This window comes from Pristiophorus japonicus, unplaced genomic scaffold (genome assembly GCF_044704955.1).
Source record: "Pristiophorus japonicus isolate sPriJap1 unplaced genomic scaffold, sPriJap1.hap1 HAP1_SCAFFOLD_1639, whole genome shotgun sequence".
Lineage (NCBI taxonomy): Eukaryota > Metazoa > Chordata > Chondrichthyes > Pristiophoridae > Pristiophorus > Pristiophorus japonicus.
Window position 1 is genome coordinate 7,747 of NW_027251320.1, and position 25,569 is coordinate 33,315.

Sequence of the window (25,569 nt, forward strand, 5' to 3'; positions counted from 1 at the left end):
GCTAAAGGCGCTATATAAATACAAGTTGTTGTTCTAGGGCCTGCACATGGAAAGTAAAATTACAGGAACATTGGTTATGATTATTCAAGTATGTAACCCTCATTGGAACTGTTGGATAAAAGCTACACCCCAAATATCATAAGCTCTTTCTACAATACTGGGTGAGCTGTGTACTTACAGCATAGAGGGTTATGTTGATAGTTAGATGAGGAAGGATGGCAGGAGGCTTGAGTAGTCATCATCATCATCGGCAGTCCCTTGAAATCGAGGAAGACTTGCTTCCACTCAAAGTGAGTTCTCAGGTGACTGAACAGTCCAATACGAGAATCACAGTCTCTGTCACAGGTGGGACAGACAGTGGTTGAAGGAAAGGGTGGGTGGGGAGTCTGGTTTGCCGCACGCTCCTTCCGCTGCCTGCGTTTGCTTTCTGCATGCTCTCGGCGACAAGACTCGAGGTGCTCGGCTTGAGTGGAACATAAGCGGCGGCATGGACTGTTTGGGCAGAATGGCCTGTTTCTGGGCTGTATACACAACATTGTCACTGTTTGACATTTGATGTCACCAATCACTGCCATCAGTTAATGAGGGTGTTCCAAATTTTAAACCTTGCTGCAAAACCACGGTGAATTCACGTTTTGTTTCTTTGTTACGATTTGGCGGCTGTCTGTATCATTCTCTAACATGTATGGTTTTGTAGGAAAGGTTGAGGCATCCAGGCATAGGGAACACTAAAGTGCATGACCCAGATTCCAATGCAAGGCATGCCTATAAAAGCTGTTTGGTGTGAACTATAACAAGATTACTGTAGGACAAAACAATCTCGCTAACTCTTTGTTTACTATTCATAAGTTCTGACTGTTTGTGTTCAGCTCGCTTGTTTTGAATGAGGAGAGGAATTGAGATCAGCGTGCGCTGAGTCAACAGCTCCCCATGCCAGTTGCCTTGTATAGTTAATTCATACCAGCTTTATCTGCTAGCTGAGGTCTCTGGTGAGGTGATCCTAGCAAATCAGGTTTTTCTGTGAGAGGATCATTGTCATGAGCAAGCCAAGTCTGTCCCAGGACAATCCGAAAGTATTGCTAATGAACTGGAGGATTTGAGTTGGGAGATGGAGGAGGTGGCAATGGTTGCGTGTTACTGAATTCTGTGGGTTATGTGAGCAAGATACCACACAGCTCAGAAGATGTCCCAACCAGATGTAGGATCAGATGGTTTCTAGATTATAAATAGTTACAGAGGTGATTGGTTATGGATTTTTATTTGTGGGGTGGAGGGGGAGGAGGAGAAGGGCAAAACAGAATGAGAAGTGTCTCATAATAAAAACAGAGAATACTGGAAATCTCAGCGGGTTAGGCAGCAACTTTGGAGAGAACAACAGAGTTAATGTTTCAGATCGACCCGAAACATTCACTCTGTTTTTCTCTCGACAGGCGCTGGCTGTCCCGCTGAGATTTCCAGCATATTCTGTTTTTATTTCAGATTCCAGCATCCACAGTATTTTGCTTTTGTGTTGTCATCATCATCATAGGCAGTCCCTCGGAATCGAGGAAGACTTCCTCCCACTCTTGCTTCCACTCTTAAAATGAATCCTTAGGTGGCTGAACAGTCCAATACGAGAACCACGGTCCTGTCACAGACGGAATAGATAATGGTTGAGGGAAAGGGTGGGTGGGGAGTCTGGTTACCGCACGCTCTTTCCGCTGCCCGCACTTGATTTCTGCATGCTCTCGGCAATGGGACTCGAGGTGCTCAGCGCCATCCCAGATGCACTTCCTCCATTTAGGGCGGTCTTTGGCCAGGAACTCCCAGGTGTCAGTGGGGATGTTGCACTTTGTGTGTTGGGTGAAGATGTCTTTTTTTGGGAATGGTGATCTGGGCATTACTCAATTCGTTCAATTACTTCTACGTGAGGTGTCCAAACCCATGGACCACGTGTGGTCTGGAAGCACAGACCATGAAGCCCAGCAACAGAGTTCTGTTTGCAATTCGATTCTTTGCTCGGGGTTTGCCTTGTTTGAATTTTATGTACCTGGAGGTTTGGTTCGGGCAACTTTTGGCCTTGTGGCCCCATTGGTGGGTAAAATCAGAATTCGCACCTCCAAGGTGTGTTCGTGTCGGCAGCATGTGATGATTGCAGATTAATGGGAACATTGATATGAATCTTGTATGTGGCGTACAAGGCTCCATAGTATGCATCGAAGTGATCCCCAAAGGCAAGTGGTTTGGACTTGTGGGCTGTGTGGTATTGTAATGCAGCTGTAACATTTCTGCCAGTCCGGGCCTCCAGTGAGCTTTGAGTACCAGTGCACTTTCCAGTGGCAGAAGACTCTGTGGAGTATTTCAGTGTACTCCATAGGTCCAGCAGTCATTGCGCTGGTCACACCTACAATGTCAAATAGGCGCAGTTTTAGCTTGCCAAGCGTTTTGTTCTGTTTTATGACTTGGTTCTAGGAGCAGTTTTAATGTTCTTCTACCGTACAATTGATTTTAATTTATTCATTTCAAAATGTCTCTTGTTCAGTGTATTTTGATACTGAACAGGCATTTTCTTCTTAACCTGCGCTTCACTCAAATCTAACAATGTACCCTGACTTTAAAAATGTCTGTTCATTGACCAACTGGTGGTTTCTTGATATGCATTATATGATTTCAGTGCTCATAATGTTGCAAGTTTCCCTGCATCAGGGTTTAGTCCTTGTGTTGGGGTGAAGGATGAGCATGGAGGAAATTTCCTCCCATTATTCTGTGATGTGCACCTTTCAATTGTGAATTTTTATCGAAAGGGATTTGCATGGGTCGATATGCATTGTACCAAGTCTTAAAACACGTGCCTCAGATTTCCTATTTTTGTGTTTCCTGTAATATTTGGGATCTCGCGTCGTGCTCCTTATGAGTAAAGGTTTTTCTTCACATATCATTGACTTGGCAGTAACCTTCGTGCTATGTGTAAAATTAAGCTGCCTTTTAAAACCTGTTAACATTTCTCTGCGATTTTTGAATTGTGTGGAATGTATTCCCAGTTAATGCACGTAACTTTCAAAAAGGATTGCTGTGGTATCGGCAGGAGTTGATTCTCAGAGTCTCGATGGGGTTACTCAGCAGTTGAGTACATTTACACTACAACACTACTGTTGGTGCCAAGTGGTTTCATTTCACACTGATAGTGTAAATGCAGCCTGAATCAGAGACCAACCTGGTAATGGAGTTTAGTTTGTTTCACTCCTGATGTTTGGCTCTGGATTTAGCTTTAGGGTTGATGTGAAGCAGAAACTGGTTTTGTGCAGACACTAATCAGTGCTGTTAGTGTACCCTTGGGTTATATTGTGATTGACGTGCATGCGATGCGATTAAGGAATGGCACTGCAAGTGTGTGCTTGACTAATATCCTGCCTGCTTTCTCCAAAATTTTGGGATATCCAGTGAAAGGATGTTTGTGGTTACATATTTATGCTATCACTTGTGGTCTAGGCATTGGATGTTGTGAAGGCTATTTTACCATAGGAGTTACCACATCTGGCCCCAATCATGTCCTCAGTGTACACCCAGATGTCTTTGCTATCCCTAGAGCAGATCACTGAGGTCGACAGTGTCTGTCTGGAACCCACAAGTGCACACTTTCTATTGGGGTCACTGCAGAGTGATCTGGAATGGTAATCCTAGCTGGGGATCTCTTCCTGGAGGACTTAGGCCAGCGGTGTTGCTCTGACTAGCACCCAGATGAAAACTCGTAGACCATCTGATCTGCCCGTCTCCAGTAAACTGAATTACAAATTAAGCTTCGAAGGGACATTACTTTACAAATCATTATTGCACCTGGGTGAGGGAGAGAGAAGTATTTGAAAGCAATTTACAGCCATTGAATTACTTTTGCAGTGCTTTCACTGTTGCACAGGCAAACCCAGTCGCCAATATATACGCAGCATGGAGCCACAAACTAATGAATGAGCAGGTGAACTGTTTTTGCTGGTGTTGGTTGAGGGACGAATGCTGGTCAGAAGACAGAGAACTCGCTGCTTTTCATCCTCATTTCAGAATTAGTTGGACAAAATATGTAAGTGGGCGGATGGAACTTAATGCAGGCAAGTATAAAGTGTTACACATAGGATGGAACAATAGACGAGGCAGTACTCCATCATTTGTGTTGAAATAGGTAAGGATGCAATCAACAGGGACCTGAGAGTCTTGGTTAGACTTAAGTTGAGTTTACCCAGTACACAACAGCCGTCAGCAAAGCTGGTAAATGTTGAACTACATCGGCAAAACGGGTGCGAGCAAGTCATGATCAAACTGTATCGTACTGTGGTCAAACTGGACCTTGAATGCTTCATCCAGTTCTGGTCTCCGCAGTACAAAGAATAGCCTCAAAGATCATTCCTGGACTCGGGAGACCCCAATGAAAGGTTGGAGAATCTAAGGTAGTTAAGCAAATAGAAAACAGTGAATTCAGAATTGCTTTGAGAGTAGGACAAGGGGACATGGGTTCAATCTAGTGAAGATTAATTTTAGAACTGATCAGGATGTTCTTCCCACAATGTGATCTGTAAGGAATAGACTTTTGGACAAGAGTAATGAAAGCAAAAACCTTGGATTCATTGAAGAAACAGTTTGGATACTACCATGGTTTGTGCTTTAGGATCTTTCTGGATGCATGGATTAAAATGGTTTGCATGGCCATCCTGAGCTCTAATTATCTGGAGTGGTGCCATGGGATGTGTTGCAGCCACCTACACTACCCGAGATCAGTTTAATGTCTCTGACAATGCAGCACTCCCTCAGTACTGCAGTGCAATGTCAGTAATTTGCTCAAATCCTGGAGTAGGAATGCTACCTTCAACCTTGCATTGCAGGTGAAAGTGCGACCAGTGGAGCCAAGCTGACACTATGAAAGGAAATGCCTCTATACGTTCACTGGTGTGTGTCATTCCCTTGTTGCCTTTATTTTATGCTTCAAGATAGCAGGAAACTGACATTTAGGGCCCAAGTTTCCACATGATTTGCACCTGATTTTTTAGGAGCAACTGGTGGAGAACGGACTATCTTAGAAATCGCAATTCTCCACATTTTTTTTTCTGCAGTTCTAGTCAGTTAGAACAGTTTCACTTTGGAACAGAATTTTTTCTTCAAAAGGGGGCGTGTCCGGCCATTGACGCCTGATTTCAAAGTTTCCACAGTGAAAACTTACTCCAAACTAACTTAGAATGGAGCAAGTGAAGATTTTTGTAGAACTGAAAAAACCTTGTCTACACATTAAAAAATCAGGCGCAGGTTACACATTAGGCGTCGGGAACGAGGGGGGTGGGGGGAAGGGAAGTCATTAAATTCTCTAATAAATCCTTATTTATACTTATACAAATATTATACAAATAAATCCAACCTGAATAAAAATTTATAAGCAAAGAAAAGATTAAATAAACCATCTTCCTACCTGTGTAAATGCTGCCGGAAGCCTCAAGTTGAGGCAGCCGTTCCCGCGTGGGGGGGGGGGGGGGGGGGGAGGGAGGAGGAAGCCGTTCGTTCCCGACGGCATGGAAACATAGAAAATAGGTGCAGGAGTAGGCCATTCGGCCCTTCTAGCCTGCACCGCCATTCAATGAGTTCATGGCTGAACATTCAACTTCAGTACCCCATACATGGGGGGGGGGGAGGAGGAAGCCGTTCCCGACGGCGGGGGCGGGGAGACAATAAGAAGGCTGCAGGAAGCCTCACAAGTTCAGCAGCCATTTCCCAACGGCAGGGGGGGGGAGGGGGAAGGGCGTCGGGAAACGACTGCCTCAACTTTCTGAGGCTTTCTGCAGCCTTCTCACTGCTGCAAGAAGCCTCAGTGCTGATGTGCTGATGGCAATGTGCTTTTATTAAAAAATGTTCTAAAATTAAACAGCTACAAAGAACTACAAAAATGGCCGAGTGCCAATGTTTCCTTCACACTGCGCGAACGCTCCAACGCGCACGCGCAGGGTTGCCGGCAGGAAAAAAACTAATTTAAATGGTACCCGCCCCCTCCCACTTACAAAACCGGCGCGAGTGGTCGGCTCCGCCCCCCTGGGCGCCGCGCCAAGCAGACATGGAGCTGCAGGGCGCTCCAGAATCGCGCGTTTTTTTTCCGGCGCGAAAAACGGCGCCCAGCTCGGAGGGGCGCCCGTTTTGTAGCGTGTGGAAACTTGGGGCCTTAGTGTGGAATTCCCCTTTCCCTGCAGTGATGTGAATGAGCATTGTTGGCCACAGTCCTGTATTTCCAATTGTGACGTTGCTGAAGTGGAACTCGAAATATTAGTGTGGGTGGGTGGAAGGTTGGTGGGACGAGTCTCTTCCTAAATGACTGTTTCAATATCGCTTCCAACCAGTCGTTCTGGAGTGCTGTACACCAAGCATCTCCCTTAATTGCATTTACTAATAAGGTACAATTCAATAAACTTCCTTCAACCACTATAAACATAAGGATCAATATCTTCTGTTTATAAAAATATATTTAAGTTGTTTATAAAATTATTTTTGGGTTGTTTAACGTAGTCTGAAAACTTCTAATGTAATGTGTGCTTTATTGCACACTTTTGGCACTGGGCCTTTCCACTTCACCTTGGTTTCACAGAGCACTTTTATGTTTCAGCGACTGTTTTTGGTGGGCAATTGACCTGTTGGTGCCTTTGTTTCCATAGCTGCCTGGCGCCATTCTGCAGGCACCATGCAAACGTGGCCGTGGCAAATCCAGTGGCAGCTTTTACGACCCATGAAAAAGGTTTTCTGCTACAGCTGGAACAAGGGGAATTGGCAGGCTTGTATTAGTTGCAGCCAGTGACAAGGCAGTTGCAATTGGCAAAAAAATAAATGAGGATATTCTCTGGATCCTAAAAGCATGGAACACGTTAGTCTGGGCAAGATCTGCTTTAGAATGGTGGGGAAAAGTCAAGTTGGAATTGCAGCTTTTCTCAAAAGTCTTGAGCTTGTCAGTACAAGTGTTACTGGACCAGGGAACTGTGGGGGAGGTCTCCCACACCCCAGTGATTATTTATTGCAATTGTGACCCCTGCTGGAATGGGACAGTCATCCGTTAGACTATTTTATTTTAGTGACACTAAAACCAAGCACTGTGGTAGCCCTCAGTATGTGTCCGTCTGTACATACATACTAGGTGAGAGCGATTTGGTTAGATGTGTGCACATGTGTAGATGTTTACAAATGTTTCCATTCTAATGACTTGGGAGATTCAGAAGCACTTTGTAAAATTGAGGTACCTTGAACAACTTGTTTTTAAAAGTGGATTGAAGTGGAGGCGACTACCACAAGACTAAAGCAAGCCTCCTGCCCTGTTGCACATAGACACAGCTTTTAATAAGCTAGTAATTGAAAGGTTAAAATAAGGGTAATCCTGTAAGTAGATTACACAGAGCTTTTCCTATTTTCCAGTTATGTCAGACCAGGTCTGTCGTTCCCAGCAGTAAACAGAAAATGCATCTTGGTCGAGACCGTGTGCGCTGAATCCTGTTGTTTTTGTTTTGAAGGGATAGAGTGCAAGAAAAGGAAGAACAGTTGATGGAAGAAAGGAAAAAGAGAAAAGACGACAAGAAGAAAAAGGAAGCCGCTCTGAAGAAGGTATTTACTGTCTGCTGCTCTCTGGGGAGCAACATAATAAAATGAGATTATCCCTTTGTCTAGAACACGTTCAGGACTATACAAAATACAAGTGTTTAAATGTGGGAAAGGCAGTGAAGGATGCAGCTGCCTGCCTTGGAGTAATCTCTTGGAAAACTTTGAAGTTTTTCACATGGAATATTCAGTACTTCTCAAAAGCTATTTTAAGTTGTAGAAGAATTTTGATGCTTTCTCAGGTAGTGGTTGAATATAGAGTAACAGAATACACACGTTCTGCTTTGTAGGGTATATGGTACTTGCCCCCTAATAGGAAAGGACCCTAACGCAACCAATTAATAACCCCATCTAAGTGTGAAGATCTATATCTATAGGACACTCAATGTAATCAGTACCTTTTGGAGGGAAATGATTTGACGAAACAAAGGATTCTTGTCCATGCACCTGGAAGATCTTTTTAATTAACACGCAATACACTACAATTTAACGGGCAATCTTCCAAATGAGCTATTTACCTTAGTAAGGTGTGCCACACATTATAGATGCCTCTTTACCAAAACATCCAATGCTTTGCCACATACCCATACAAACGCCACTAACTCACTCGCATTTGAGGCGCTTTTATTCAATTTTTATTGTTCCTGTTCGATATGTTAGAATTAAGCTTGGAGCGGCTGTCTCTACTAGGAATGAGAGTTCTAGATGTAGAGACTTCTACTTATAGATTTGCTTTTCGATAGAGGAAACTATACTCAAGACTTTTTGAATGATAAGGGAGTCAAGGGTTATGGGGAACGGACGGGGAAGTGGAGTTGAGGCCAGGATTAGATCAGCCATGATCTTATTGAATGGCAGAGCAGGCTCGAGAGACCAAATTGCCTACTCCTGCTCCTATTTCTTATGGTTCTTATGAGACAACACACGCGGCGTTGCAAAGGCTGTGGACAATTTTGTGTTAGTCGCTGAGCTCAGTCACAGGCCGGACAACTTGCAATCTCCTCCAGCTTAGCGTTACATTGGTCCATTATTAAATCCTCAGCTCCTGGTCTCAAGTCATACCTCTACTGTGACCTTTACCCTTGGCTTACATTAACTACCAAAGATTTACATAGCACCTTTCACAATCTCGGGACATCCCAAAGTGCTGTACAGCCAGTGAAGTACTTTTGAAGTGTCACTTGTAGCTCAGCATTCAAAGGATTTGGTGTCTTGGTATTAGTGGGTGAAAGCTCCAGAGCCATCACTCATCTAAAAAAAAAAAGAAAGACTTTCATTTCTATAGCGCCTTTCATGACCACCGGACATCTCAAGTGCTTTACAGCCAATGAAGTACTTTTGGAGCGTAGTCACTGTTGTAATGTGGGAAATGCGGCAGCCAACTTGTCCACGGCAAACTCCCACAAACAGCAATGTTATAATGACCAGATTATCTGCTTTTATTATCTTGATTGCGGGATAAATATTGTCCAGGACACCGGGGATAACTCCCCTGCTCTTCTTCGAAATAGTGCCACGGAATCTTTTACGTCCACTTGAGAGAGGTTTAACATCTCATCCGAAAGACGGCATCTCTGACAGTGCGGCACTCCCTCAGCACTGCACTGAGTGTCAGCCTAGATTTATGTGCTCAAATTCCTGGAGGGGGACTTGAACCCACGACCTTCTGACTTAGGCGAGTGTGCTACCCACTGAGCCACAGCTGACTCTACGTCTATAGTGGGCTTCAAGACATACAGCATAAACTGTTTGTCTCCTTCTATCTATGGGAAAGGATAGAAGCACTCCTTGTCTGATAGTTGACGGATTTATCTATCAGTAGGTCAGAACTACGGAAGAGCAGAACATTACCTTTTGACTTCAGCTTGTACCAGCCATGAAGGGGCATTGAAGGTCTGATTTGATTTTGGATATGTTCCAGATCCTGCCATTTAACTACAAAATGGAGTACTCCGTACAAGAGCATAGTCTCGCATAGCTTCTCTAACAGTTCCTCTAAAGACAGTGATCTTTGGCTGCCTGTGGTGCTGGGTCCTGTTGTGGAATGAGACCTAGTTGCTGTATTGGTGGTATCAGGGACTAGTTCCCCACCGTTTATTGTATCTCCCTTAATTCAGCACATTCATAGACCCACATTTGCGTAGTGCCATCAGCTCCCCAATTTACATGGGTGGGAATGCATCTGACGAAGGGAGACCTGCTCATCTGTACTGCAGGCTACCCTTCTGTAATATTAAATCTCTCTGCCTTTGCTGAAAACGTACTATTGTGAAAGCCTGTCTCTCTAACTGTTCTGATGTACCAGCTGGTTGCGGAGCATGAGTTTTTAAACAGTGCAGAGTCAGTTTCCCTGATTTAAAAAATTTAATCGGACGTTTTCCGCATTACGGCGTAAACCATTTATGCAGCTGCTTTCGTGATTTTAGGTGAAAGCTTCTTAAACTGACAGACTTTCCCTTTTTTTTTTGTTGCAGGCAATTGAACAAAAAAACAAAGGTAAGGTGACTTGTGTTGCTCAGTTATTGTATGTTTCCTGGTGGGTTGTTACTGTGTCTCCCTGCTAGTGTTGCCATGTAGCGTAGTTTTCTGACTAAATAGGGCAAACCGTGCCTGCATCAGTGGGGAATGCTTTCACTTCGCAGTATTACGGTTCGCAGCAAGTTTCAATGTGCTGGTTCCATGTTTGCTGTCAGTGCTGAGAGGAGGGAATAGGGAGATAACAGTAAATTGGAGGGTAGCAGAAAAGGAGATTGTGGGCCAATGTTTTACCTTTAAGGCTCTGACTGCTGTGATCAGTCAGTATCATCGCCAGAGGCAGTCCCTCGAAACGAGGATGACTTCCTTCCACGCGGAAAATGGATGAGTTCACAGGTGTTTCAATCATATTCCGGATCCCGAACTACATCCTGAAATGTGGAAGATGCCCGTGCGTGGATTGTTTTAACGCGTGGTGGCCGTTGCACACCAGCCAGTCAATATAATCTACTGGTGGGAATACCTTCTCTAATACAACTAGACTTAAAAAAAAAAAAAATTCTGAAGACTATAGTGCTCATAATCTGTGCATGGAATCTGCTGGCTCCAAGTGAAAAGACTGCAGAATGTGTTAATTGAAGTTATACCTCTGTACAGTGTGCTCAGCACTGAGCAGTGATTGGTTTATTTTCTTCACTGAGTAACCTGCTGGTGAAGGATTTCGGTGCAAGTTTGCTTTTATAACTTCCAATAACTTTTTGTTCAAAGCGCCCCTCCCCACCTTCTGTATTGTGTATTCAGAGAAAACCAATTCTGCCATAACATTTTCTTAAAAATGCTAAACCATTTACCCCATTATGCCAGCTGTGCTTGCCTTCAGGCTGCTGCAAATGTGTCTCTGACACGGAGGAGCCATGTGTGTGTGCTGCAGTGGTTCCATTGATTACAGTGGGGCTCGACTTTATAGTGACCTGGTAGCCAATCTGTAGCCAGCTGAACCTGGGAAAACATGCTGTTGGCTGTCCCAAGTGGTCATTCTTCATTGACGATGAAGGTCAATGGGCTGCTTCACCAGGTCAATCACAGCAATGTCTGATTCTGTCTTTACTAGATCAGTAGCAGGAATCTTTTCCTCCCTCCCCATTGGCCTGGTGACACTGAAACCATATGTGTTCTACCGCACTTCAGGGTCATTCAGGTAACTCAGCACTGACTGGGGATCAAATTTGGGACCATCTGGATCACTGTGGCATGTGGAGTGACCATTGAAGAGCCAGCCTACTGATTGTGGTGAACATAAAAGGCCCCTCGCGTATCTTGGCGCACCCTTCGCGTACCCTGGCCCGCCCCCCCCCCCCCCCCAATACCCAGGTACGCCCATTGAGGTTGACCCCTGTAGTTTTCCAACTCGCCCATTATAATACCCAACTGTATTTTGAACCTCAAATATTTTTATATCTACTACCTACCAGAAGTTATTCCAAACATGTATTACCTTTTTGAACAAAGAAATTCTCCTGGCTAAATTGTTTTAAATGTGCTTTTTGTTAATTTAAATGTGTTCCCTAGTCCTATTTGCTTGGCTTACTTTGAAGCTGGAGTCAGTCTGTCTGCAGGGATCCGAACAGTGAATAAACCACTCACGTAGAGCAACTATAAATGAGTTTTGAGTAATTTACTTTCAAAATGTCTAGCTAGGCAGATGTAAGTTTTTAAAAAAAAAAAGCAATCTTGATGGCACTGGATGGCGGTGAGCATGGTGAGTGCTATGTACCTGATTGATCCCTGTAGGTATGTGGTGTGGGTGTTGATTAGAATATGATCTTCAGTGGAAGTCATTACGACACGTTGCTTGATACTGGCTTTCTGTAGACACAGAGTGTTTTATTATCTTGCTTTCAATTCCAAAAATGTACTCCAGCCAAGCTACTGTACACATGTGATTTAGTGAGTATGTCCTTTTGTTATGAACGTGGGCGAGTTCAGGCAATAATATGAAACACTCAAATGTATTTTTAGTCTTCCACTTATTAGCTGAGCAATTGATGTGGGTATTGGTAGAGAAATGTAATCACAGTTTACATTTAAGCAGGCAATTGTACCTGCTCAATGTTGCTTCACTACCTCAATACTGTATTTCACCCTAACCCTAAATGCAGTTCATCTGATTGCATGGCCCTTATGAAGATAATGGTCTCTAGGGACAATGACATTACAGGTATTTATCTGACTTGTAGGATGATTTTAAAACCATCTTCCCACTGACTGACCACCTAGATATGCTCTCTCTCTCTTACAAATCCCTTGCACCTTTCATGGCTCCTCAGCATTAAGCTGCTGGTTAAAATGTAACTGAATAGAGTGCCCACAATGGCTTTGTGTCTCGAACCCTGAGAGATATTGAGCCATACAGACACCCAAATTCCCAGGCTCGATTCCTCGTCGTCTGGGTTAGCCAATCTCGGGCAAGCCCACAATTGGCTTCAGCCCATCTGGGCTCGGGAGGGAAAAATGAGCCAGTGTTCTTGCTGCTAATAGTCATTCAATGATGCCACCCCAGGTAGTAGTTCTGCTTAGATGGGTTTCAGAGAACCAGGTCAGGTTTTGCTGATATGTTTCTCTCCCTCCTCTCTCCCCACCCAAATCAAGTAACTTGTTAACATTCCTGGGGTGAGAGGGTTGTCTTAGAGGTTGAGTAGATTGGGCCTATGCTCTCTGGCATTTAGAAGAATGAGAGGTGATCTAGTTGAAACAGCTAAGATTCTGAGGGGGATTGACAGGGTAGATGCTGAGAGGCTGTTTCCCCTGGCTGAGTCTAGAACTAAGTGGCATAGTCTCGGGATAAGGCGTCAGCCATTTTAAGACTGAGATGAGGAAAAATTTCTTCACTCAGAAGGTTGTGAATCTTCGGAATTCTCTGTTCCAGAGGGCTGTGGATGCTGAATCGTTGAGTATATTCAAGGCTGAGATGGATCGATTTTTAGACTCTTGGGGAATCAGGTGATATGGGAATCTGACGGGAAGGTGTTGAGGCTGAAGATCAGCCATAATATTGAATGGTGGAGTATGCTTGAGGTGCCATATGGCCTACTCCTGCTCCTAATTCTTATGTTGTTGTATTCAGGGCCTCAGCTCACAAGTTTGTAACTCTTTTGGCTGGTATTCCAATAGCTGCTGCAGGACTGTTGTGAAAATGTAGTTAATATCCTCTGTGCCTATGCTCAGAGCCTGCCCCCTCTTCCCTGCTTTTGAACTAATTTGGTACAAAAGACTGGACGATGGCACAGGACGAGTCTTGTGCATGTTTGCTGCCTCCTCTGCTAAGTCTCTTCGAGAAATTGTTATTCCTCACAAAATTGTTTGCACTAACTGATATTCGAGGAGGCATTACCAGTGTTTCTTCCAGAGGAGGGTGGGTGGAGAGAGAGAAGAGTATCGCTCACTGTGGGTGTCCAAGTGGAAGGTATTTTTGTGAAACATTCGGCCTCCCCCCAACCCCCACCCCCCATCCAGGAGGGGAAACGGAAACTGAGAACAAGCACTTCTTTAAATTTTAGCTAAGTAGTTTTCTTTCAGTGCAAGAATGATTCTAGTTTGCAAGCTGGATTGTGTAGTCTGTGGTCACTTCAGTTTAACTTGCTCCGCTTTATGTACTTAAATAAAAACTGCTCAAGCTCTGTACCAGCCTTTCCTAAAGATGGAATGCTGACGTGTGCACAATGGAGCACGCTGGTGTTGCGCTTCTCGTCTTCCTTTCCTACTTTCCTGAAGCTCTTGATCTCTGGTTTAGGGCTATTGGAGCCATTAACATTGTCAGAAGCTCTTTAAAAGATCAGGCGGTGAGAACAAGCGTTCTTTCCTGATTACTGACTATTATATGCTGCTGGGAAAGCCCTATAAAATTAAGGGCTTGACTGTTGCCGTTCTAGTGGTTTTGGTGGCAGCTGGACTGAGGGAGCGGTTACACAAGTCGCTGCACTGCCCACTGCGGTGGTTATTGATTGCTGGATTTATTTTACATGGTGTACTGAACTGACGCGTGTGTCACAACCATGGGTAATGCAATTGGTTGTTCTTGCTATCATGTTCTGGTTAGGTGGCACAGATGGTGTCTCAACAGGAAATTAACAGAGCTAAATACCGAGCAGGCAAGACGTGTGTGTGTATAACACCCTCAGAAAAAAAGGCCAAGCCTTCAGATGTTTCTGACAGCAGCCTTCAATGCTGCTCGATATGAAATGCGAGCATCTGTTTTTATGACTTGTGCATAATGGAGTACGGTGGTGGTCTTGCTCTTCACCCTCCCCTCACCACCACCACCTCCTCCATTTTCACTGCTAAAGCTTTTTTTAATGATCTGATTTAGTTGTATGTCTCAAATATAATTCTCGAGAATGCATCGTGTACTAAGGGGTTGGAATGTGAATAAGCTATGTATGCTATCTCTCCCACATTCCCCCCCCCCCCCCCCCCGCTCGACGGTGCTGACTTGTTCTAGGTATGGTTCTGTGAATTCTGCTATCTCTCTGCTGTCTTCCCCACATAGCCAATTATCCTGTGTGAGCCCATTCAGTAAGTGTTGGGAGGCTATTCATTCAGAGGGCATTGCAACTGTGTTTGATCCTGCCCTCATCAGCCATCCACAAACACACAGGGATTAGTGGATAGTCATCAGAAGCCGGGACTCTCGCTGATTCCTTTTCCCCCGAGGGTGACTGAGTCCCTCTGCACTGTTACAGGTGTCCTGGGGCCAATATTTATCCCTCGATGAACATCACTAAAACAGATTATCTGATCATTATCACATTGCTGTTTGTGGGAGCTTGCTGTCTGCAAATTGACTGCCACGTTTCCTACGTTACAACAGTGACTACACTTCAAAAGTATTTAATTGGCTGGAAAGTGCTTTGAGATGTCTGGTGGTCATGAAAGGCACTATATAAATGCAAGTCTTTCTATTCTTCAGCGTACCTGAGGACAGCCATTTCAGATCAGGAACTGAGTACCTGCACAAGTTTCAAGTGTTGTAACTCATTACAAGTTTACGTGAGGAGTTGGGCAGTTACCATGCTTTGGCAGTGCAACTCTTAAACTGCTCGATGGATAGAAACATAGAAAATAGGTGCAGGAGCAGGCCATTCAGCCCTTCTAGCCTGCACCACCATTCAATGAGTTCATGGCTGAACATGAAACGATAGCCTGATTACTTGCCCTCTGATTCTTATCATAGAATAGTTGCAGCATAGAAGGAGGCCATTCAGCCCGTTGAGCCCGTGTCAGCTCTCTGCAAGAGCACTTTGGCCAATCCCACTCCCCCGCCCTTTCCCCGTGATCCTGCTAATTCTTTTCCTTCTGGTACTTGTCCAACTCCTTTTTGAACGCCACGTTTGAATCTGCCTCCACCACCCTTTCAGGCCGTGCATTTCAGATCCTAACCATTCGATCCGTAAAACAGATTTTCATGTCACCTTTGGTTCTTCTGCCAATCACCTTAAATCGTTTTCAACCCTTCTGCCAATGGGAACAGTCTCTCTCTCTCTCTCTCTCTCTACTCTGTCCAGACTCCTCAGGATTTTGAACACCTGTATCAAATCTCCTCTCAACCTTCCCTGCTCTCAGGAGAACAACCCCAGCTTCTCCAGTCTCTCCACATAACTGAAGTCCCTCATCCCTGGAACCATTCTTGTATATCTTTTTTGCACTGCCACTCAGGACTTCACATCCTTCCTAACGCGGTGCCCAGAATTGGACACAATACTCCAGTTGAGGCCGAATCAGTGTTTCATAAAGGTTCTTCATAACTTCCTTGTACTCTCTGCCTCTATTTATGAAGCCCAGTATCCCGTATGTGTTTTTTTAAATCACTTTCTCAACCTGCCCTGCTACCTTCAACGATTTGTGCACATATACCCCCAGGTCTCTCTGTTCATGCACCCTCTTTAGGATTGTACCCTTTAGTTTATATTGCTTCTCCTCCTTCTTACAGCTAAATGTAACATATCGCACTTTTCTGCATTAAATTTCATCTTGCCATGTGTTCACCTATTCCAACAGCCTGTCTGTCTTCTATCACTATCCTCCTCACTGTTCACTATATTTCCAAGTTTTGTGTCATCTGCAAATTTTGAAATTCTGCTCAAGTCCATGTCATTAATATATATCAAGAAAAGCAGTGGTCCTAGAATCGACCCCTGGGGGACTCCACTGTATACCTCCTGAAACAACCGTTCACCACTACTCACTGTTTGCTGTCACTTAGCAAATTTTGTATCCATGCTGCCACTGTCCTTAACTTCGCCTGTTCTTTTTTTTATATTAAAAAAAGTGATTAAAGGCAGCACCTGCATGGTACTGAGCTGCACAGATGAGCAAAATCTTGGGCTCAATCCCCAGACTAGTGAATGAATGACACAGCACCTAGTCTCAGATGGCACAGGTCTCGCATAAGCTGCTGCACCAGGCAGTGGCATTACACTCGACGCTGCCACCTGTGATTTATGATTTCATCTAAAGGCCTACATTGTATTTATACCGAGGTTTTAGACATGTTTATGCTATACACTTTTACATAAGCTTGTGGCACTTTGACTTCCAACCAGCTTGGTATTTTATGCTGGAAAGTATTCGCTCCTCGGTGTAAGTGCTTGGGTTACTGCAAGGATAGCACGACTGTTAATGACTGGTTGACGAGAATGTTGGGGGGAATGACCTAGGAAGGAAATGTTTTGCTCGGTAGAGTTTGCCAGTACAGCAGTACCTCAATGTCTCAGAATATGTGGTGTGACCACAAAGAGTTCAGTATTTGTGGTGTAGTAACATAGCACCAAGAGCATAGCCTCTTGTTCCATTGCTGAGAACAGTTTATTTTAAATTGAAGATGGTCAGGGGGCACCCAAAGATACTGCTGGCTTTCTCTGAGAGGTTAAATCCATGAACTTGAGGGAAAACTTTCAGAAAAACCTCATGAATTTAATGGCCAGTAAAAATGTTTGTTTTGCAACCATTTCAGTTTCCTTCATTCTGTGGTTTTAATTTTTTGCATAATATCCCTTTCCTTTCAGACACATCCTGAGTTCCATTTTCTTTGTTTTTTTTTGCATTTATCTTTTCTCTTTAACGGTTATTGCTGTAGGAAGGCTTTGCTAGACCCTCTATTGTGGCATATAAGGGGGCAGGGAAGATTGAAATGTTGCAGTCAGTGTCATTGTCTCCAATCCTGACACGTGCTACCAGTCGTTTTTAATCTTTTTGCGTACCCTATTGCAAAAATACATACCTGCAGCAAGTTCAGGACATGGAATACTCTGAGCACAGGTTTGCTGGACCAAGACTGGCACATTTAACAGCACACAGTGACAATGAGAGTGAGATTGAGCTGACTGGCAGGCCAGTGAGAATTGCAGCTATAATTGGATCCAAACACGATTGAAGATTCAGGTTTTTAAGATCTGCAGTGTACTGGTGCACCAGTGGTTTTAAAGTGTGGGCTATTGATTGTTGCAAGCCACTGGGCCTAGCTCTGCAGCCCCCATCTCAAGTTTCATCTGTAGAGGTAACATGGCAGTACTGCACTATTCTTTGGGTTGGCTGTCTCGGGAGCTGGGTCTTCCTGAAAAACGTTCAATATGGTAACTGATTTCCTTAATGGGGAGTTCAGAGCAACTGTGTGAAGCTGGGTATTGTCTATCCTTATTCCTGTCTTCATTAATTTCTGAACCAATATTTTTGTTACTGTGTGGTTTGAGGACTGTTGGGTGAATGTTGTATTACCCCACAACTTAGGTAATGGCCTGATCCTGTCTGTTTCTTGAAAGAACTTAATTTCCGTTTCTCATTGAACCACAAGCTGCCTTAAGGTGCTGCTCCGTTGAGATTTTGGTTAATGTTGCCAGTGCCGGGTTTTTGTTAAGTATTTTAGATTGAATATTTATTTTACAAAAGTGCTGTCTGACGCCGACATGAGGCTCTCTGGAACCAGTAATGGCAATTGAATCAGGGCTTCAGAGCACATTGTAAAGGTGGTGAGGTTAGAAAGGGATGGTGTAGTGACAGTGAGCCATACATTATAATTGGTCCCTGAAGATCAGAAGGCCATTTGACCCCTCGAGCCTGCTCCGCCATTCAATAAGACCATGGCTGATCTGATCATGGTCTCCGTTCCACTTCCCTGCCTGCTCCCCATAACACTTTACTCCCTTATCGCTCAAAAATGTGTCTATCTCCACCTTAAATATATTCAATGACCCAGCCTCCACAGCTCTCTGGTGCAGAGAATTCCACAGATTTACAACCCTCTGAGAGAAGAAATTCCTCCTCATCTTGTCGAGTCTCCTCATTATCTTATGTTTCAATAAGATCACCTCTTATTCTTCTGAACTTCAATGTGTATAGGCCCAACCTGCTCAACGTATCCTCATAAGTCATCCCCCTCATCTCCGGAATCAACCTAGTGAACCTTCTCTGAACAGCCTCCAATGCAGTTATATCCTTCCTTAAATATGGAGCCCAAAACTGTATGCAGTACTCCAGGTGTGGCCTCACCAATACCCTGTACAGTTGTAGCAGGACTTCTCTGCTTTTATATGCTCTCCTCCTTGCAATAAAGGCCAACATTCCATTTGCCTTCCTGATTACTTGCTGTACCTGCATACTAACTTTTTGTGTTTTATGAACAAGGACCCCCAGGTCCCTCTGTACTGCAGCACTTTGCAATTGTTCTCCATTTAAATTATAATTTGCTTTTCTATTATTTTTGCCAAAGTGGATAACCTCACATTTTCTCACATTATACTCCATCTGCCAAATGTTTGCCCACTCACTTAGTCTGTCTATATCCCTTTGCAGATTTTTTGTGTCCTCCTCAAAATTTGCTTTCCCACCCATCTTTGTATCATCAGCAAACTTGGCTACATTACACTCGGCCCTTCATCCAAGTCATTAATATAGATTGTAAAAAGTTGAGGACCCAGCACCGATCCCTGCGGCACCCCACTAGTCACTGTTTGCCAACCGGAAAATGACCCATTTATCCCGAATCTCTCTTTTCTGTTAGTTACCCAATCCTCTATCCATGCTAATATATTACCCCCAACCCCGTGAGCTTTTATCTTGTGCAGTAACCTCTTATGTGGCACCTTATCAAATGCCCTCTGGAAATCCAAATACAGCACATCCACTAGTTCCCTCTTATCCACCCTGTTCGTTACATCCTCAAAGAACTCCAGCAAATTTGTCAAACATGATTTCTCTTTCATAAAACCATGCTGACTCAGTTTGGTTGAATCATGCTTTTCCAAATATCCCGTGACTGCTTCCTTAATAATGGACTGCAGCATTTTCCCAGTGACAGATGTTGAGCTAACTGGTCTATAGTTTCATGCTTTTTGTCTGCCTCCTTTTTTAAATAGGGGCGTTACAATCTGCTGGGACCTCCCCAGACTCCAGGGAATTTTGGTAGATTGCAAACAATGCATCCACTATCTTTGCAGCCACTTCTTTTAAGACCCTGGGATGTAAGCCATCAGGTCCAGGGGACTTGTCTGCCTTAAGTCCCATTATTTTACCAAGTACTACTTCATTAGTGATAGTGATTGTATTAAGTTCCTCCCTCCCCATTGCCCCTTGATTATCCACTATTGGGACGTTCTTCGTGTCTTCTATCGTAAAGACCGATACAAAATATTTGTTCAATGTCTCTGCCATTTCCCTGTTCTCCATTATTAATTCCCCAGTCTCATCCTCCAGGGGACCAACATTTACTTTAGGCACTCTTTTGCTTTTTATGTGCATGTAGAAACTCTTATTATCTGTTTTTATATTTCATGCTCGTTTACTTTCATAATCTATCTTCCCTCTGTTAATCATGTTTTTAGTTGTTCTCTGCTGGCAGTGAAAATGTTGTTAAATTGCATAACCCCCCCCCCCCCCCCCCCCCCTCTCTAAAACTTTTAATACAACATTGTTTCTGGCTCTCACTAATGAGCTCTTGTACATGAAGTACCCCCTCAGGGTCATCTTCTGACACTAAGCAATCTTAGAGATAAACTCCATGTTTTAAACACAGTTACCCATGATCCAACTTTGAGAAAATTGCTGGGTTAGTTTGGCTCAGTTGGTAGTTAGTACTCATGGGTCAGAAGGTTATGAATTTAAGCCCCACTCCAGTCCTTGAATGTATAAACTAGGCAAACGTTTCTGTGGAGTGCTGCCTTGTCCGAGGTGCCATTGTTGAGATGTTGACTTGGGATCCATGTGCCTAAATGAACATGTAAGATCCTAGAGCTTTATCAGAAAAGAGTAGGATTTCCCTCTGTATCCTGACCAACATTCCTCCTTCAACCAACACTAAAACAGATGAACATGTCTTTTTGTTTTTGCACAAAATAACTGCCATATTTACCTACAAAAGTCACTACTGCAAGGCAGCTCACTTTGTGAATCTGTGTTAGTGTGCATCGCAATGACATTGTTCAGAGCTCCATTTTAGTGGTTTATATGAAATGCATAGTTTACATCCTATATTTTATTTTACCCTCTGGCTGTTACTATTTACATCGGTTGATAACTGAAAATTGCAGGAAGCTACCACCATGTACATGAAGTTAAGGCGTTTTATAAATGCTAGTAGTTATAGACATTGCAGTTGGCTCCACTTCCTCCATTTGGGTTGTGTTTGGAGGGAGGGGGTAGGGAGAGAAGAAAGCAAACCAAGCACATGATCATTACTTCAGGAATGGTCAACATAACACTAAAAGCATTAGAAAATGTGCGGAGGAGCAGTGCAATGCTGACCCAAGTTAAAAATGGAATGAGGAAAGATCAGACGGGCGCAAGCTCCACAGTCAAAGGAAACAATTGGAAGGGAGATGTAATTGGAGTATTAAACGGCTACAGGAAAAGCAAACTCTGGGAAATTGGTGGGGCAATGGCTCAGGCACTGACCTTTCCATCCTCTGGGACTTGGGAGTCAAATCCAGCCGCAGCCGGGGGGATGGTGAAGGGCACCTCTCTGGTTTTCGCAGAAGTTACAGTGGTCGATCAGGTGGAAATTCCCCAAGGGGTACCTGCGATATACATTTCCCAGAAATTCTCTCAAAGGTGAATTAAGGATGTAAAGGCATTAGAGAAGGTGCAAAAACAATTTCCAAGGATGATCCCAGAACTGATATTTTATGCTTATCAAATGCTGCACAGGCTGGGTCTCTTTTCTCTAGAATAGAGAAGGCTGAGGGGTGACCTGATGGAGGTCTTTGAAATAATGAAGGGGTTTGATCGGGTAGACGTAGAGAAGATGTTTCCACTTGTGGGGAGACCAAAACTAGAGGCCATAAATATAAGGTAGTCATTTAGAAATCTATTAAAGAATTCAGGAGATACTTCTTTACCCAGAGAGTGGTGAGAATGTGGAACTCGCTACCACGGAGTGTTTGAGGCATTTAAAGGGGAAGCTGGATAAGTACATGAGGGAGAAAGGAATTGAAGGATATGTTAATAGGGTGGGAGGAGACTCGTGTGGAGCATAATGTAACTGTAAAGTTGGGAGGTGTGATGAAGCCCTAAGCATTGTAAAGCTGGATTGCTACACTGCAATGATCCCCTTTTTACAGTAAAGGTTTATGGAGGCCAAGGAGGCAGTGTCTTCACATTTAACAAATAGGCAAGAAAGATTGTGGAAACAATGTTTTCACGTTACATGATGTGTTATTTAAAACTAGTGACCTGTTTCTATCAAACTCTTGTGATTTTTTTTCATCATAGAAGGATGAAGTTGACTTTGTATCTGTATTTAGTGGCCAGTTTTAATGGGTTTGCTTCTTGATCTTTGGATTTGGCACTGGTTATGTTGATAACTGCTGATTGCCGTGAAATTGATTTTGAACTGCGTGGTCAAGATTTCTCTTCAGAGAAATGATTAATTGCTCGGAATTCAGCAAGAATTGATTCTTGGTATGGATCAGTAGTCCGATATCTGAATATCTAAGTATATTTTATGTGATGTATACTAAAGTACCGTGAACAGCACTTCATAATGCATTAAACCAAGGTGTTTGAGACCATTTAGGTGTGGCACAATGCTGCTGTGCCTAACGATATGTTGTATGTGTAAAACCTTAGGGTCTGTTTTTTGTTCACCAAAATCCTTCCCTCTCAAAACACTGGCAAAATTGCTGGGGAAATTAAATGGGGCATTTAACTTCAAAATGTTAGGCCTCATTAAATTTGTACTGGGTGGCTCCGCTAATCACTGGATAAACTGTTGGTCACTGGCGGAGCCACCCACACCAGGAAGGTCCCCCATGGGGTCAGTGCTTGCTCAGTGTTGAGTTAGGTGATCTCAACTGGGGTGAAGGCAGGAGCTTTGCAATTGACAGAGCTGCCCCTGAATTCTCTCTGGATTCAGCTCCTGTTACAATGTTGGGTGAGGATAGTTTTTGGATTGGTTGTGATTGACACCATGGGAGAATAGCTGTTGAGGGATATGTATAAGCGATGACCAGTTTGAGCAAGTTCCAGCAGGCAATTGGTGTTTGGGGAACCGTACCTCCATAAAGAGTCAGAAGCTTGAGATAAGAACAAGTTTCAGAAAGAAAAAAAAGACTTTCACTTATAGCGCCTTTCGCGACCACCGGACGTCGCAGAGTGCTTTACATCCAACGAAGTACTTCTGAAATGTAGTCACTGTTATAATGTAGGAAACGCGGCAGCCAATTTGCACACAGCAAGATTCCACAAACAGCAATGTGATAATGACCAGATAATCTGTCTTCGTGGTGTTGATTGAGGGATAAATATTGGTCAGGACACCAGCGAGAACTCCCTTGCTCTTCTTCGAAATAGTGCCATGGGATCTTTTATGTCCACCTGAGAGGGCAGATGGTGCCTTGGTTTAGTCTCCTCCGAAAGACAGCACTTCCAACACTGCAGCACTCCCTCAGTACTGCACTGGAGTGTCAGTCTAAATTTTTTATTGTTCAAGTCTCTGGAGTGGGACTTGAACCCACAACTATCTGACTCGGGTGGGAGTGCTACCCACTGAGCAAAAACCAAGTCATGCGATCATCCTCTGTTGTTCCAAGATGCCAGCTGCTGTTGGATACAGTTCCAGCACACACTCTTCATCTTGTTGAACTTTTGGTAGTGTCACGGTACTGAAAGCAAAGATGCTGAAGGACGTGGTGGGAGTGTGATGGCCTTCCTCTGGGCTCGCCCAGTCTGGGTGATTGTGGCTCTGGGAATTGTGGCAGAGTCTGGAATGAGGCTTCTGTAACTTGTAAAATAGCTTGTGGAGCAGACCGGCGAGGCATTGAGATTTCAAATGGGAAACCCAGCTGGAAGAAACGTTGTTTCTCTTGGAGGAGCAAAGCAGAATTCAACTGTTTTCTTGAGGGGCTGGAAATACTTTTTGGAGGGGTGGAGTGCTGGAGAATAATTGTATTTATGTAGAATCATGATGAGCTATGGGTTGCAGTTCCTTAAGGAACCAGTCGTATTGTTCTCTGGAAAACTCTTATTACTGTAGTGCTGGTTATGTGATCCCATTTTCCTTCACTCATACAAAACCATCCTCTTGCCATTTCTCTGCTGTCAGACTCTGTCATGCTGAGTACATTATTTTTCTAAAGCTATATACACTTTCATGCATAACAATTGCTTCAGTTTAAGGCAGTAATTCAATTTCTGGGTTCTGCTGACCTTCACAAGGTCCTTCACATAATGATGCCATCTTGTTCAGTTTGAATTGTTGTCGTGCGATCTATTTTGTGTGGTATACGTCCAAATTAATGGAGTCCAGTGGCGCTCATGATGTCTTGCACTCCATTCTATTCCGTGCAAATGCTCTTTATGATGTGGAATGCTGGGAGTCAATGTTGACTTCAACAGTGCCAGGTTTGTGCTCTGTTCCTATGATTCCAGTGATGTCTGTCTTGGCAGTGCTACAAGTTTGTGATTCCCCTGAGAGCAGATCACTTTTCACCCATCCTGTCTGGGGCTAGTGCCTGTTTATTTTTTTTGGGGGGTGGGGGCATGTGGGCAGGGTGGGGAAAGACAGATGAGTGAGAATATCCTCAGAGTACATTCAGTGTTTAAAAATGTTCTTCCCTATGCCATTTCAGATTTCTCCACTATTGAGCATCTTTGCCTAAGAGGTTAGCCAAACTCTTCCTCAGTCACTCTGGGTCAGTGGTGCTTTGAAACTGGCATCTTTGAAGAGGCAAGGGGTGACATCCCATTTTCCTCCTCCTCCCTGCTTTCTGGAAGTGCTGGCCACTGCTTGGTCCCTCACTGACACCATAGTTTGGAACTCCGTTTTATGGTATCCTAGGTGTTACATAGAATATGCAGCACAGAAACAGGCCATTTGTCCCAACCAGTCCATGCCGGTGTTTATGCTCTACTTGAGCCTCCTCCCGTCTTCCCTCATCTAACTCTATCAGCATAACCCCTCTATTCCCTTACCCTCCTGCTTATCCAGCCTCCCCTTAAATGATGCATCTATACTATTTGCTTCAACCACTCCCTGTGGTAGCGACTTCCACATTCTCACCACACTCTAGGTAAAGATGTTTCTATTGAATTCCCTATTGGATATCTTGGTACGAAAGTCTTTTTAAAGTATTGACGTTTTACACCTGTGGGTAAGTTGTTTGCAATGATATTCTGGTCAGGACTGGTGTGTATGTGAGGGAGGACAGAATAAAAACCAACTTTCCTGCTAATCATTAGAATCTTTTAAGGAAGCTGAGGTCTGATTAATTCCCACCCAGATATATTTTCAGTGGTTTGGTGGAGTCCAGCCAAATCGTTGTAAATGGGGCCTTTGTGAAGGTGATGTACAACCACAGAATCTCAAGAAATATTAACAGTTCCGTTGATCATTATGGGGGATGGATCTTGGCTGTTCTGTGAATTATTGTAACCTTCCTTTGACCCCTTTATAGTGATGTTAACTCTGCTTATGTTTGGAGTATTTTATGCAGATAATGTAAAGCAACAAAGCTTCATTCTGAGCTAACGTGGCAGTTTGGAGCTCTAGTAATTTGAAAGTTGTGCTTGGTGAAGTACAAGTGATTGCCTGCTCTCGGTGTAGGAAATGAATCCCACCTGAGATGTAATTTTTCTTTATGGAATTAGAACAGCACCAACACAATACGATTGCAAATGTTCTCAGATGTGGCCTCAGAAATCAGTGAGGGGTTTTCCAAGTGAGTTTCTTAGAGAATTGTGCAGAGGCCCTGGCTGTTCATGATGTAGGATGTTTTCTTTATACAACCAGTAATAGTGGTTGAGTCAAACAGGTGAAATTGTGGCTTTTCCCCTGTGTTTGAACCCGACAGTGGTCATTATTGAGATCACGGAATACTCCTTCATTGCTAATTCTCGGCCCCCATGTCCCAGTTTCATGCACTGTGCTCTAATGACTCTGGGCGGCAGTGTGTTCATTCTCCTCTTCCCCGGCCTTCCCCATAAACAAAGTCACTGATTGCTCTTTCGGCTGGATCTATGAACTTTAGC

At 43.8% G+C, this 25,569-nt stretch overlaps 1 protein-coding gene across 1 annotated transcript in view; it reads left to right on the forward strand.

Annotated features, from left to right (window-relative positions):
* The first annotated feature begins 1,864 nt into the window (after nt 1-1,864).
* LOC139243241 (trinucleotide repeat-containing gene 6A protein-like) overlaps nt 1,865-25,569 on the forward strand; it is a 42,138-nt gene continuing 18,433 nt past the window's right edge. Inside the window, exons 1-3 of the mRNA XM_070870733.1 lie at nt 1,865-2,040; nt 7,497-7,587; nt 10,056-10,077. Coding sequence (XP_070726834.1) covers nt 1,865-2,040; nt 7,497-7,587; nt 10,056-10,077 — 289 coding nt within the window. The remainder of the gene's footprint in view (nt 2,041-7,496; nt 7,588-10,055; nt 10,078-25,569) is intronic.